This window comes from Lacerta agilis, chromosome 12 (genome assembly GCF_009819535.1).
Source record: "Lacerta agilis isolate rLacAgi1 chromosome 12, rLacAgi1.pri, whole genome shotgun sequence".
Lineage (NCBI taxonomy): Eukaryota > Metazoa > Chordata > Lepidosauria > Squamata > Lacertidae > Lacerta > Lacerta agilis.
In genome coordinates this window covers 31,219,845-31,233,395 of record NC_046323.1, presented here as the reverse complement: position 1 = coordinate 31,233,395, position 13,551 = coordinate 31,219,845, and the positions used below count along the sequence as shown (strand labels likewise).

Sequence of the window (13,551 nt, the reverse complement as noted above, 5' to 3'; positions counted from 1 at the left end):
TTTTATGTACAAGTTCAATATTTTGCCACAGATAACCTCTTTACACTTGCTCCAGTACCAATGTGCACGTATGCTCCAGAATAGTTCTAAGATGAGGCATGCATGTTCGATTTCTTATCCTCATAGCCCTAAAAGGTTGCTGAAGACCTTGGTGGTATTTACTTTCGGCATAGGAGTTGCTCTATGTAGGGCAATGTTGAAATGAACATAACCCTGCTTCTTTCTTTTCTATGGAAAAGTAGGAATTAGTACAAGAATACTGTATTGTGCAAGTGTTTGTAAAATAATAGGAATAGGAATAATTTTATTGGCCAAGTACATTTTCCAACATACTTGGAATTTGATTTGGCTACATTGCAATGTAAAAATATACAAACACTAGTACATTACAGAGCAAGAGCCGAGGATGCCCTTCTCGGCGCCTCTTAAGCTGTGGTGGTGAGTGTAGGCCCCGCCTTCTAGGCCCGATGGAGTTGGCCGGAGGAGGGAGCGGTCTTCCCAAGCACTCACAGGAGCATCAACAGCAGCATTGTGCAATACAGTATTGTGCAAGTGTTTGTAAAATAAAGAATGCAGGGATATGGTGCTTGCTCTATCTGCTTGCAATTTTGAGAAAGGGATGAAGCTTTATTCTTTAAGTGGTGGAAGGCAGCACTTCAAGAGCTGCAATGTATCTGCTCTGCCAAATTTGGAAAAGAGAGGAAAGGTAGTTTTTTAAAGCAGGAATCCTCTGTTTCTGGAATTGCAGTTGATCTTCCCTGTGGAAGATGCTTCTGGAACAAACAAGATCTAATTAAACCAGACTGGTTATTAAGTAATAGAAATTCTTCAGTGTATGCCTTATAGTGTGAGCTAGTATGGTTTAACATTTTTTATTACACATAAATTCTATTTGTGGCTACCAGGAAGCTACAGGCTATTAATATTATCAGGAGTATCTTAAAAAAAACAGCTTCCTGTATTTATAAACACTGGTACAGAGCAGTTTAAAACAAAGATACACATCATCCTGATTCAGTGAGTCATAAAGCAATATTAGATTATGCAGTATATTATCAAATAGTCATTACAGGGCTGCATTTTAAAATGACAGTATGAGACAATCTAATATAATAACGCCAACAACATTGAGTAGGATTTCTGCCAGGCTTCATCCATAGGATGTATGGACACAAGGAAAGTCTTCCGGCTACAGAATAGCCCATTCATTTAAAGGTTTGCAGATGAGAAGATGCCTCTCTTTTGCATTTGTATTAGAAGTATGATAAATGTATTAAAAGGTAATGGTAACCGTTAAGTCCAGTCTTGGACGACTCGGGTTTCGGCGCTCATCTTGCTTTACTGGCCCAGGGAGCTGGCATTTGTTCACAGACAGCTTCCGGGTCATGTGGCCAGCATGACAAAGCCGCTTCTGGCGAACCAGAGCAGCGCACGGAAATGCCGTTTACCTTCCCACTGGAGCGGTACCTATTTATCTACTTGCACTTTGACGTGCTTTCGAACTGCTAGGTTGGCAGGAGCTGGGACCAAGCAACGGGAGCAAGGCTCAGTGGTTTAGACCACAGCGCTACCTGCATCCCTGATAAATGTATAAGAAGTACCTTATTGGCCGGAATATAAGCCACACCTTTTTTCCAAATTCCGACCGTGAAAAATTAAAGTGCAGGTTAAATTCACGACCTTACAAAAATGGGCTTTTACGATATCGCTGCTGAAACAGATGGTAAAACAGAACAAGTGTGAGTGCCTGCGGAATTTTAACCGAGTGGCTTATAATCAGGTATTGTCTTTTTTTTTTTCCCCTTTGAATTTTAAAGGTGCGGCTTATATTCAGGTCAATTCGGTATTTATAGATGTATTAGTATGATAAATACTTTTAGTGGGACAGGAGAGCTGAAAAAAAAATCACATCTGGGAATCAATCTGCCCCTTTGGTTTCAGATAGTACATGGGCACATGAGTCTAAAAAGCCCAGGACACAAATTTCCATGGCCCTCTAGCAGCTATGGTAGTTCAGTTACCAGAAGTAATTATTTAGCGTTAACTCTGGAAGTGTATATTCGATTCTGACCAAACTAAGCTTCCTAGGAGATTTCCAGCTTATATATGATTTTCCTTAATCTTTACTGTATCTTTATTTCCCATGTCATTATAAAAATGTGCTGCTTATTTACTGTTTTACTTCTTTACTTTCTCTGTATAGAACTTTTCTCTTTGTAAGAGATGGCAATCCAAATAAACGAAATGTGCACAATGAGACCTCTATGCACTTGCTTTGCATGGGGCCTCAGATTATGATATCAGACGGAGCTCTTCAGCCTCGATTGACACGGCCCTTTGAAGATGATTTCAGAAGAGCAGATTGTCTGCAGATGATCCTGAAATGGAAAGGAGCAAAACTTGACCAAGGAGAATATGAAAGAGCAGCCATTGATGCCGTTGATAATAAAAGAAATACACCTTTGCACTATGCTGCTGCCTCAGGAATGAAGACCTGTGTAGAGGTAAAATTCATATAAATAGTAATCAAAGTACTGACAGAGCATACACTTGTTTCAAAAACTGAAGCTCTACTTTAAGGGCATTTAATATTGGATCTAAAAATATATAAATGGCAAAATAAATTTATTATATTTATATCCTTGCTTTCTTCCATGGTGAAACGTAAGGCAGTGTACATTGTATTCCCTGATGGTGTTTCATTCATGCACTGACCAGATCTTGTGCATGTACCAATCCCAGTTATTATGCTAAAAAAAAAAACACCTCCTATTTCTTCTGCTATTTTTATCACTTGCTTTGGGGAGAATTGCTTTTGAATGTTGTGTTTAAGTGCAAACTGTTAAATTCCCAATGAGACAAACTATAGTATATTTGAAATTTATTGTATAGTCTAGTTAATTTGCTGTTCTTAATACAGTGTTGCACACCAAAAAATGCTTAGTCTTCCATAGCAGCAGTTTGCAAATATTTTATTAAAGGGAATAACATTTTTTTTCATATTTGACCTTATTGTCCTGTTGCTGACCAGAAAGTTATCACCATGAGCCCCTTGAACTTCAAACATAACTAGCATTCGCTGCTTGAAAATGCAGTAGTCCATTTGTGTATTGAAGAAGGTTCAGCATGGTATATTCACCAGAGCTATTTGCAGTACAGCTGCTTAAAGAATTGCTCAAGTTACATTCCTTCCAGGTGCCACCACCCACTTCATCTGTTTTTTTCAGGCTTGCCTTAATTTGTCAGTGGAATCTTGCAGTGTGACCAGTCAAGTTCTATACACTTGCATAGGTACTGTGACACAAACAGCTGCCACTGTTGATGTAAACTCTTCCTTACTTTCTTGCTAGTGTTTATTTGCAGGAAAGCCAGACACAATGTTGTGCTAGTCAGTGATAGATCAGAAAGACCTTTGTATTGTCACAAAAGGACTTGTAGGGGCTCTTCCCTCGCAGTGCTGGGAAAGGAGCAATTGCTGTCAGAAGCTGTTGTACTAGAAGTTGTAGTGTATGCTCAGTTTGAGGGACCATCTGCCTGATCTTTTGCCAGAATTACCATCATGGAAACAGGCTGTTAAATTAGTTTAACACAGGCTTTGAAATACTAGTTCATATCAACTTAATACCTATTTACAACATTCACCATATAAGCCTCTAGCACTTATAAAACCATTTAAAACTGTTTTAAGAATATATGTATAAACATTTAAAATAAAATGACACTTTGTACTAATCCCTATTTAAAAAGAAGTTTGCTCTTTCATAATCAAAACAAAATAAAAAAATAAAAAATTCCTTCCAGTAGCACCTTAGAGACCAACTAAGTTTGTTCTTGGTATGAGCTTTCGTGTGCATGCACACCTGCACACGAAAGCTCATACCAAGAACAACCTTAGTTGGTCTCTAAGGTGCTACTGGAAGGAATTTTTTTTATTTTTTATTTTGTTTTGACTATGGCAGACCAACACGGCTACCTACCTGTAACTGCTGTTTCATAAATTCACCATAAATTCATATGGTTGAGGAGCAGCAGATAGTATCTTCTGAAAGCAAGGTGTTCTATGCAAATGCCTCATCACATGGTGGAGAATTGCATGAGCCAGGGTTATCAACGGACTTGTAACTGAATGGAAAACTAGAGATGTGTAAGGTAATAAAGGGGAGAAATTGGAAACCAGGGGTGGGGTGGGGGTGGGGAGTCTAGAATAAGTAAGTAATTTGGATGTTAAATTGTTAAATTATTGAAAATTGAAAATAAAATATGAAAAAAGAGAATTGCATGAGCCAAGCCTCCATGCAATCAGAATCTGAATTCATTCATCTGGAGTGGCTGGCCTAGTTTGCCTATAATGCTAAACTAGGGTACAGCTGAGATCCAGCACCGAGGGTCTTCTGGTAGTTCCCACACTGCGGGAAGTAAAGCTACAGGGAACCAGGCAGAGTACCTTATCAGTAGTGGCACCTGCCCTGTGGAATGCCCTCCCATCAGATGTCAATGAGATGAGTAATTATATATATTTAGGAGACATCTGAAGGCAGCCATGTATAGGGCTTTTAAGGTTTTATGTTTTATATATGTGTACATGAACCTCTGTCTCTAATAGGTCCCCTCTCCTCCCATATGGCTAGGAGGAATAACAAATAACAACCCATAATTCAGTTTCACTTTCTGAAACTTGACTAGTGGTTTAAAATATTATCGCTAATTGCAGACAAGCCAACTTCAAACCATGGGTTGTGAAGGTGACTTGCTTAACACACTATAATTCATTTTAAAGCAAAATTTCTCCTTTGTATATAGTGACAAGACAAAAATCTGGGAATGCAGATATGAATCCTGATTTCGTCCTCCTAACTATGTGGGAAGACAAGAGAGTACTCAGGCACAAGGCATCATTCAAGCTCATGCACATAATACAAATATGGTTTAGCATTATGTGTGAACCAGCCCACTAATTCACATTAGATATTTTCTGTGTTTTGGGTGGAAAGGAATTGTATTACTTATCCACTACAAAACTCTGCACTTGACTTGAGGAGTGTAAGAAACTGGGGCATGGTGAACATATCTACCAGACTATCTGAGAAAAGTCTATGAGTATTGACAACATGTTACTGTGTTCTAATCCTTGAATAGCTCTTGGCTGTTTCTCCACTAATTGTAATGTGCCTGTTTTTATTGGAGAGGAAGGGGAAGTATAAATGCATGTTTTCAAAATCATGAAGGTTTGATTGTCAAGTGAAAAATGAGACATTTTTTGAAATCTTCTAGAATTAGCATATTGATAAACAGTTCTTTGTATGCATAATTTCTTTCTATTGCATTCAGATCAGCCCTTTCAAAGCAGACCTGCATTTTACTATTGTTTGGCCAACATTCTCAAGCTGGGTTGATTTCTTTATATCAGTGCTCTTGCTTTTCATCTAGAAAAAGAATATTCTCAGTGGTTCCCTCCCCAAAGTGAACAGCTTGAAAAGAGCAGGAAAGGGACTAATGTTCATGTGTGTGATAGGAACAGAATTTGTGGAGATTGCCATTTTTGTCTTAAGACAGGAAAATACACGCAGATGCCCCATGTCTGAAAATTACAGAAAAAATAATGTGCATGAAATCTTGTAGGCTCAGGGATCTAATTCTAAACTCTGATGCCATGAGCAGAGTTGCCATTCAAAAGGGTTTTTTTGTGTGTGTGTATCAGCAATCAGTTGTTGCTTCAATATGCTTGTCTTTGTGAATGAGTAAAAACATGTCTAATGGTGGAACATTAACCTATTTATATTGTGGAATTTTTAGTATTACTTGTTGATCTTTTCAAATATTTCTAAACTTTAAGTGTTTGCTAAAGGATAATCTCACTACGTACCCTCTTTTATTCTGAGGGTTGTCTATATTTCTACTGAAAGGAACTTAGCCAATGTTATACTCTGAGTAGACCCATTGAAATTAATGGACATACCAAACCTAGTTTCAGTTATTTCAGTGGATCTACTCTGAGTAGTACTTTATTGGATGCAACCTATAATCTTCCCTGGGTTTCACATGTCTAGTTTAGTTCTCTTTGTTCAGCATCCTGCCATTCTGCATAAATTGTTGGTGACAAATTTTGACTGAAAAAGAATTTCCAAAGAACTGTATTAATATTAGCTCTTAAAATGGTTTGCATTAACTTGCAGCTTCTGGTAAAACATGGTGGAGACTTGTTTGCTGAAAATGAAAATAAAGATACTCCATGTGACTGTGCAGAGAAGCAACACCATAAAGAATTGGCACTCAATCTAGAATCCCAGATGGTATTCTCACGAGATCCTGAAGCTGAAAGCATTGAAGCAGAATATGCTGCTTTGGACAAAAGAGAGGTAAAATAAAATTAGTAATTGGTTGCTCTGACTGGAGATGTGCATACTTAGGAAAAGGACTAATATATCAAAGTACAGTGGTACCTCGGGTTACATACGCTTCAGGTTACAGACTCCGCTAACCCAGAAATAACGCTTCAGGTTAAGAACTTTGCTTCAGGATAAGAACAGAAATCGTGCTCTGGTGGCGCAGCAGCAGCGGGAGGCCCCATTAGCTAAAGTGGTGCTTCAGGTTAAGAACAGTTTCAGGTTAAGAACGGACCTCCGGAACGAATTGAGTATGTGTGCCACAACCCAGTTCTTTGCAGTTTAGGAAACTTCATGCAAATCAATCATATCAGCAAAGAAGCCTCTTTATACTAGTAGGTTGGAGCAGGTCAGACAGTACTTTCTGACATCTGTAATGGCTTTCTGGACAGGCTGGGTTCCTAGTATAAGGGTTTGGGAAACCTTTTTGTTTTCACTATGTACTGCCTTTCCCTTCCAACTCCATTCTGCTTTTGACTTACTGGAGATTGAACTGATAGCTTCCTCCATCCTGCTTCCTTCATCATGACAAAAAGGAATGGCTGAACATGAGATCCTGCAGTATTTGAAGTTCGAAGATTATTTGATTTTTCACAGTTGGAGGAGGTCTTGCATCCAAATAACTGCACGGTCAACTGTTCAGTTGTTTACTTTATCACATAATGATTAGAAAAGAGCACACAAATCCAAAACTCAGTTCCATTCTGTCCCAAGGAAAATCCAGGGAGGATAACTTTTAAAAACAGACCTGTGGGTTAAACCACAGAGCCTAGGGCTTGCTGATCAGAAGGTCGGCGGTTCGAATCCCCGTGACGGGGTGAGCTCCCGTTGCTCGGTCCCTGCTCCTGCCCACCTAGCAGTTCGAAAGCACGTCAGAGTGCAGTTAGATAAATAGGTACTGCTCTGGCGGGAAGGTAAACGGCGTTTCAGTGCGCTGCTCTGGTTCGCCAGAAGCGGCTTTGTCATGCTGGCCACATGATCCAGAAGCTGTACGCCGGCTCCCTCGGCCAGTAACACAAGATGAGCGCCGCAACCCCGGAGTTGGACACGACTGGACCTAATGGTCAGGGGTCCCTTTACCTTTACCTTTATTAAATTTAAGATGTAACTAAACCCAATAGAAGCACTGTAAAATCCTATTTATTTCAGTGACAAAGTTATGCATCTCTCTCTCTCTCATTTAAATTGCATAGCTAATTTGGGCAATTTTTTTTTAGTTTATAAAAGACTAAAACATACCCTAGTTAAGTAGGAACCTGATTAGCATTAAATGTAGTCCATGCAGGTGCTAATGTGACAGAATCTTCCCTCCGCCATTCTGATCCAATCCTGTGAAGCAATTCTTGGTTGACTGTTAAGACAATGTGTAAGGAAAGTGTTCTCTTTCCTTACACATACATGGGCTGAAGTGATTTAGGGTTTTGTCAAAATCATCACTTCAGATTGCCCCGAGAGTTATAAGAAGCCAGTACACACTCTAGAATATTACAAGAACAACCAGGGGCCCACCACTGTCATAGGAAAGGTGCCACTTTCTAAATTAAAGACTTACTTCTACTTTGCTTTTCCGTTTCCTTTCACAGCCGTATGAAGGACTAAGACCTCAGGACCTGCGAAGGCTGAAAGATATGCTGATAGTAGAATCTGCTGACATGCTTCAGGCTCCATTGTTTACTGCAGAAGCTCTGCTGCGAGCCCATGGTAATCAGGAAACTATATAACATTCAGCCAATTTTAATAACAAATCTTGACCAAATGTATTAACATTTCCTATATGTAAATATGTGCTTTCATAATAAAAAGAATAGTGTGCTATAAATGCAAACGGATACCGTGTTTCCCCTTTTTAAAGACGTAGTCATAAAGTAAGCCATAGCAGGTTATTTTCACAGTTGCGAAAAATAAGCTGTACCCCGAAAATAAGCCATAGTGCCACCATCGTCCCCTTTGCCTCCTCAGCCACTCCTACCTGTTCCTGACACGCAGGGAGACAGCAAGCGAGAGGCACTACAAAATAAAAGCCCATCGCCTGAGTCCTGCCCTGCCTGTTCCTGGCGCACAGGGAGACAGCATGTGAGATTGATGCCTTCAATAGAGACAATTTATGCTACCCGAGTTAGGAAGAGAGCAGAGAGAATTGTAGCAGATCCTTTACCTTTTTTAAATAAGAATTTATTGGGTTTTTCAAAATCAAATTAAACAAAATACAAAAACACACAATACACACACTACACAAAAACACACGAACAAAAAACACAATTATTTAACAATCCTTTTCTTCTTTAAAATCCTAGGCCTGGGACTTCCTCACGTCCTCTCTTATGCGTTCATTTCTAATCTTCTTTAGTAACTTTGTAACATTGTAAAATCTTACTTCTTGCATCTAATCTTAGTCTTACAGTTATAACCAACATATCATACAACTTGTTCTTATCAAATAAAATATATTCCAAATCTTAACTTCTTATATCCTTTCTTCATTTAACTTAGTAAAGCTGTTGCCATTGTTCCTTCTGATTCCAACTTCAAGAATATAAAAATCAACACATTTTACCATAAACCTAAGTATTTCTTCCATTCTCAAAATCCGTTTTCCCCTCTGATATCGGAGTACCGTGGTCAGCATTTGTAATATACCTCTTAATTCCCATTACCCCACCCCCCTCCTCACCATCCTCCCCCTTCCCATTCCCATCTCCCACCAGACCCCCCCCCCAACATTTTCCCAGTCCAGGTTCTTTTCTTCCAGAATGTTGCAATTTCCTTCTTCCTCCAGAATGTCGCATTTTCCTTGATGCTTGATTACAAAGACATTGTCACAAAGTAACTTTTCTCCACTCTCCTGTAGCACAGTGTTTTCAACCACTGTTCCGCGGCACACTAGTGTGCCGCAAGATGTTGCCTGGTGTGCCGTGGGAAAATTACTTTATATATAGTTAATATAGGCACAGAGTTAAATTTTTAAACATTTTCTAATGGTGGTGTGCCTCGTGATTTTTTTCATGAAACAAGTGTGCCTTTGCCCAAAAAAGGTTGAAAAACACTGCTGTAGCAGATCCTTTACATCCTGGTCATCATCTGCTTGATTTACTTCCATCTGGACGTTGCTACAGGATTTCATATACAAAATTGGCCAGGCACAAGAATAGTTTTTTCCCTTGTGCCATTAAATTGTTAAGTTCGTAGTTGTATAGCTGAAGGGGAGGTAAATTATGGGTGGGATTTCTTTGCTTCTTTGTATTGTGGGAGGAACAGTGTCTGTATGTTTACATTGCAATGTAGCCGACACAAATTCCAAGTATGTTGGAAAATGTACTTGGCCAATAATAAATTATTCCTATTCCTATTAAATCATAAATATATCACAAGCAGACACATCACCACCAAATCATTTCCATGTTCCTTTTTAACACTTTCTGGTTTTATTTTAAGACTGGGACAGGGAGAAGTTACTTGAAGCTTGGATGTCTAATCCTGAGAACTGCTGCCAACGTTCAGGTGTTCAGATGCCAACTCCACCTCCAAGTGGATATAATGCCTGGGACACGCTTCCTTCACCAAGAACTCCTCGGACAACTCGCTCTTCTATCACCTCCCCAGATGAAATCAGCCTCTCGCCAGGGGACATTGAGACAACTATGGTATGAAGGGTGATGCATACTGGTGTGGGAGTGTGTGTGTGCATTTCCCAAAAATGTTTCATTCTACTGATAACTTACTGCTTCTTGAACAAGAATATATTTTGTGTGAATAATTGTTATAAAGAAATTGGTTGGAAGTTTAAAAGTTGCACTCGTGCAACATTTCTGGACTGCCAAAAAAGAATCAGATGTTGATTTTCCTTAATATGTTTTTTTAAATTTGGTATTTTGCCACTCTTGTCTACAAGGGGGAAAAGTTTTTTCCTACTGATTTGTGTTTTCAGGTAGTTTGAAGGGAATTGTGCCCACACTGTGAAGCAAGCTGACTCCTTATTAGTGGTAGAAGGTCCACAGCTAGGTTGCTATCAACCTTCTCCATGTACAGTTTGCCTTTTTTGCATTAAGTCCCAACTTCTCCTTTGGTGGCAGCATTAGTTTCCCGATGACCATTACAGCAGCTTGGCAGGCCAAGGAGTCAGTCCCTTTTCAAGTGATTTTATGGCCCTCTGTTCTTAATGCTAGAGGCAAAGCCTTCTCCTTCCCATAAGGATGGATTTCCATTAGATAATAATAATACTAGGCAAAAAATCAATTGACCAATACTTGAGTAAACATATGCACAAAGGTAACCTATGAAGACTACTTTTGCTATGTATAGTGTATCACTCAACATACTCAGTTTAAAACAATTTTAAAATGTACTCAATTATTGCCATCAATAAGAGTATGGCTATGATCCAAAGAGCTGTTAAGCACTCCCAAGAGCTTACATATGTCTTTCTTTAACATCTTTTCTTTGAACTGCAGATCTCCTTGCCATATCAGAAACTTTTAAAAAATGCATTAGTTTCAAATATGGTTAGCAATATTGCATGATGGGTGCTGTTTGAGAAATAGAAGCTCCTCAAACCTCTATTAGGCATGCAGAAGCAGTATTGTTGTGCCTTGGATCCCAGCCTGTAATGTCAAGAGAGGGAAAGAAAGAGGTGCCAGATAGGAAATCTTCATTTAGCAATTTTCAATCGACATTGGATTAACTGTCTCTTTGTGCTCTCCACATCTGTGTGAACAACAGTGTAAAGGATTTTGTTCCATCTCTGGTAGAACCTAAGATGGTTGAGATATGACAGATTGTGTAAGAAATTGAAGTTGTTCAGTTATTGTGCATTCTGTAGCTCAGATTGCATGAAATTATATAAAGTGGTCTTGGAAAATTGAAATTGCTAACTGTGTGTGTGTGGAAATTTCTAGATTTTTCACTTCAGTTATATTTTGTTTCTTAAGCATACTTAAACAATCTCTGCCCTGCTTCCTGTCATTTTCTCCAACCTAGGAAACAACATTCTCTTTGTCTACATTTTAAAGGTCAACCTACTAATACCCTGATAGATTATACGGAACCTCACTATGTAGGTTTGTTTGCACCAGTCTATAAGATCAACACAGCTTTAATATACTAAAGGTTTTTTATAATTATTGGAAAAGCTCTTTTATAAAACAGTCTCTTTTTTAAAAGATTCTACAGCAGTAACTGTAGCTTGGGGGAGGGGGGAGAAAGAAAAGAGTAGACTAGGTTGTTTCAATATTTACTTTGCTGTCATAGATTGCCATTTATCTGATTTTAACCTAATTATTTAAATGAGGCACCACAAGGATTTTATTGTATGTGTGTATTATAGCATATATGTTCTGTATCACTAATATTAATGTACAGTGAAGGTTTTGTACCACCCCTACTGAAATGGGAGGAAAAGTTAGGAAAAGTTGTTGGCAAATGTTATCCTTTGTGTTGAACTGAGGGCCAAACTAAATGCAATATTATATTTGTCCTTTTATTTTATGTACAGGTTTTAAAAAATGCAAATAGCAGCAGCTGGTGAGAGGTGATAATTCCTGGGAACAAAGCAGGCATGCAGGGATAATTTAACCGTTTCTCCCCTGATGTGGACCTGAGGGGGAAATCCCTCTGAAGCTGGTGTATGCTTTGGAGGAAATTACCCATTGATGTCAATGAAGGAACCAACCCCCGCTTCCCGCCCAATAGGGATTTTCCTCAGTACAGCAGCGGCAGGAAAGACTTAAATTATCGCTCCACACCTACTATGTTTCCAGTAATTATCAGCTTCTCCAGCTGATGCTATTTATATATATTTTACAGGGCCACAAATGGGCAGCCTATAAACGTTCCTATAAATAAAAGGTGTGTCTAATATTGCTCGCGTGAGCTGACTTGTAAAAGAATGATTCATATAGCGTTGCTATTTCTTGCCTTCACCAATCAGACATCATTATCTGCATATTTAATACAGGTCCCTCCCCCCCTACCTGTGATTGACTCATGCCCAGCTGCTTATACATCTGGCGTCAGGAAATAAATAGATTCAAACCAAGAAATGGTGGGAAAGAGCTGGAGAGCCCTTGTGGCTCATAACAACACCCTCCACAGAGCCCAAAAATGACGTCGTTGAGGGTGAAGGAAGCCCCAAAGAAACCAGAGGCGCAGCGGAATTTTGTTTAGGCCGTTTAGCCTCCCTTCCCAGCAGCTGACGCCGGTATCCTCCAGCCAGCCCCAGAGCTTCAACTCTAGTTGAAAAGAGAGAGCTGGAGAACAGGAAAAAGGGGGCTTTAGAGGGTGCTCCCCACTTAACGCGATTGTCACAGATGGTGTCTGATTTGTGGAGGTGAAAAATAGCAACTCTATATGAATCGGCTCACGAGAGCAATGCTACACATCTTTGCATTTATTTTATTTATAGGGACGTTTATATGCTGTCTTTTCATGACACTGTGTGTTTGTGTGTATCTCATTAACCGGGGTTAAATTAGCAGTAACATAACACAAATGATTGCTTATAGTAACAAAAGCAATTTTGTGATATTGCCCCCTACACTCCTTTCTCAAAACTGTGGGGGGGGGGGAAATCTTGGGATATTTTATATTCCAATGTTTCCTTGGTTTCCAAAAATAAAACTCTGGAGAGTTAAATCACAGGGTCAGATTTTGTTGAATTTTGTTTATTCCTGTACATTACATGGGCTCTGACGACAAAAAAAACACTCCACATGCAAAATTCAGTTAGTGGTCCTGAGATTTTTTTCATTTCAGCCACTTTCTGTGAACAGAAATAAGAAGTGTGCATGCACACGAAAGCTCATACCACGTACAAACTTAGTTGGTCTCTAAGGGGCTACTGGAATGATTTTTTTTATTTTTTATTTTGTTTTAAATAATACATGGTAAATGATTGAAATTTGAGGACATTGTTTATTGCTTTTTGGGTTACAGTATTCTAGATTCAAAGACCATGTTGCAGGTCTTTTTCTGAGCAAGTTCTGCAACAAAAAATGCACTACAGGTGTAATTTTACTCCCAGACATCTAGGTTTGGATTAATATGCCTTAATTACATGATTTCCAAGCAGTGTTTTATTTCTGAACAAATATGAGGTGTAAGTGACTAACCAATGGATATTTTGTTATGTTGACAGTTGTCCAACTTGGCATCTTGGCATCACAACGGGCCCACT

At 39.1% G+C, this 13,551-nt stretch overlaps 1 protein-coding gene across 1 annotated transcript in view; it reads left to right on the top strand.

The window, feature by feature from the left end:
• Positions 1–13,551, top strand: part of ANKIB1 (ankyrin repeat and IBR domain containing 1) — a 52,271-nt gene that overhangs the window by 15,032 nt on the left and 23,688 nt on the right. Inside the window, 4 exon segments of the mRNA XM_033165578.1 lie at positions 2,204–2,504; positions 6,174–6,356; positions 7,967–8,084; positions 9,816–10,024. Of these exon segments, the coding sequence (XP_033021469.1) occupies positions 2,204–2,504; positions 6,174–6,356; positions 7,967–8,084; positions 9,816–10,024 (811 nt within the window).